The sequence below is a fragment of the Argiope bruennichi genome, chromosome 6 (genome assembly GCF_947563725.1).
Source record: "Argiope bruennichi chromosome 6, qqArgBrue1.1, whole genome shotgun sequence".
Classification (NCBI taxonomy): domain Eukaryota; kingdom Metazoa; phylum Arthropoda; class Arachnida; order Araneae; family Araneidae; genus Argiope; species Argiope bruennichi.
In genome coordinates, this window is record NC_079156.1 from 86568462 (window position 1) to 86570495 (window position 2034).

The 2034-nt window shown below is 26.3% G+C and overlaps 1 protein-coding gene across 1 annotated transcript; it reads right to left on the reverse strand.

Moving 5' to 3' along the window:
* Nucleotides 1–1214: 1214 nt before the first annotated feature.
* On the reverse strand, nucleotides 1215–1806 carry LOC129972485 (28S ribosomal protein S17, mitochondrial-like). Its single transcript, XM_056086630.1, has one exon. The coding sequence runs from the start codon at nucleotides 1682–1684 to the stop codon at nucleotides 1310–1312; it is 375 nt and encodes a 124-aa protein (XP_055942605.1). The 5' UTR covers nucleotides 1685–1806; the 3' UTR covers nucleotides 1215–1309.
* Nucleotides 1807–2034: the final 228 nt, after the last annotated feature.

Here is a 2034-nt window from a genome sequence, read left to right on the forward strand (position 1 = left end):
CCAAACACAATTGGAGAATATTTGATTTATTCATAATGACTATTATGTTTATTAATGCCAATTTAATAAACATAAAAATACCAACCTAAACATGATCAACATTATATATGTGTAAGGATAATGTGTGTTTGTTCACCTTCTAAGAATCTTATAAAAATATTTTAAATTGATTAAATGTATTTCAGCTATACACTGGGTTCCAAAAGTTTATTAAAAATTCTGAGCTTTTGGTCAGGCTTACTGAAACCAATCGGAGAAAGTCATTATAATGTTCATAATATCAGTGATATAACGATATTAAAAAAAGAGAAGGAATTATAGATATTGATATCAGTCTTGGAAGCAGTAACAAATAAACTAGTACTGCATTGCTTTCAACTTTTATGTGAAAGCTTTGTGATAAAGTTTTTGTGATAAAAGACAACAAAACAATACTTTGTACCAAGTACCATTCACATTTGTTACATTATTACACATTAAGTCTTATATTGCCATTTTCTAATTTCAAGCCAAAATGGTCATTATTTATTTCATTCTTGCTTGTTTATGCTTCAAGTTTACTTAAGTTTTACTTACTTTTTTTTACATACATATCACCTGCCATATGTTTAGTATTTGGATAGATTGTATTTTGACATGATTTTAATCATGATCAAATTAATGAGATGCTATACATTTCTAAATGCATTTAAAACCAATTTTTCATTGTTTGTTTTTATTGTAATATCCACTTGAGAATATTAATATCATAATAATATGCCAGCAGTTCTTTTTATATAACAAAACTTAATGTCAAAATATAAATAACTATAGAATATCAAAGTTTGAATTAAATAATTTTAAAACTTATATCACATAAGATTATAAAAAAAAACTAATATAAAAATAAACAATTATTAAAGTTTACCATAAAAGAAATACCTATATTTACAAAAATACATAAATAGAATAGACATTAAATGCCCTTCTTTAATATTTTTTGCAATGCACGTGATATTGATTAAATTTATCTTCACATATCCCTATCATGATCACATTAAATGATAATTTTTTCCAAAAGCTTAAAAGATCAGTGTTTCAGGGGTGTATGTTTCTTAACACTCATTATAGAATTCAAATATCTTAATAATATGCCACACTCCATGTTGCTAATTTGTTAAAATACTATGAAACAATTAAAGCTAGTTTCAGAAACAAGAATAGTACATAAAAAATGAGTTTAAGAAATGCATTTTATTCACTCACTTTCTTTCTTACATTATCAATACTACAAAGCTTTTTTTTTTATGCAACTGAAATATCTTGCACATTAAATTAATTTCTGATAAGGCCGTTCAATTCCAAATAAGGCAGATGTCCTTTTAATATCTTCAACAAACTCAGTTCCTGCACACTTTTTACCTGTGAGAGGATCAATATAATTCCCTCGTTCATAAACAAGTTGTTCCACAACGTGAGTAATATTTTTATTTTGCGATTCAGGAGGCAGTTCTCTGACAATAACATAATCCCCTTCTTTACATTTTTTTGAAGGATCTTCAGCATACAGAAATGTGTGTTCTTTGAAATACATAGTGAGTCTTTCATCCATTTTGTATTTCGGTACACTCACTTTGATTGCATTACTAATATCTGATGTAACAACTTTTGCGAAAAATATAGCTGATTTCAAAGCATTTGCCATTTTTCACAAAAAATTATTTCAAAGACTGTATTTTATATATATAATTTAAAATAATAGAAATTGCATTTATTTTCACTGGGTTAATTAACTTTTGTTTATGATTCTCTTGGATCCCATTTGGAGTTTAGATGTTTAGGAAGTATTCAGCAACTATTAATATTAATAATGTCGAATTAAATTTTTCAGAAAATTAAAATTTAAATAGGAACGATTATGTTTAAACTTTGTGCAGTCAATATTGAATTTTAGGAAGAAAAAAGAAGTGAATTTCTTTAAGATTGCCTTTTAGTTCAGCAGTTAAGAAAAACATAAGGAGTGGCTAGTTTGTTTTGTTTTTGTTTCACGGGCTC

Excerpts from the sequence above, each read along its gene's own strand:
- LOC129972485 (XM_056086630.1), bottom strand. The coding sequence starts at position 1,684 with ATGGCAAATGCTTTGAAATCAGCTATATTTTTCGCAAAAGTTGTTACA.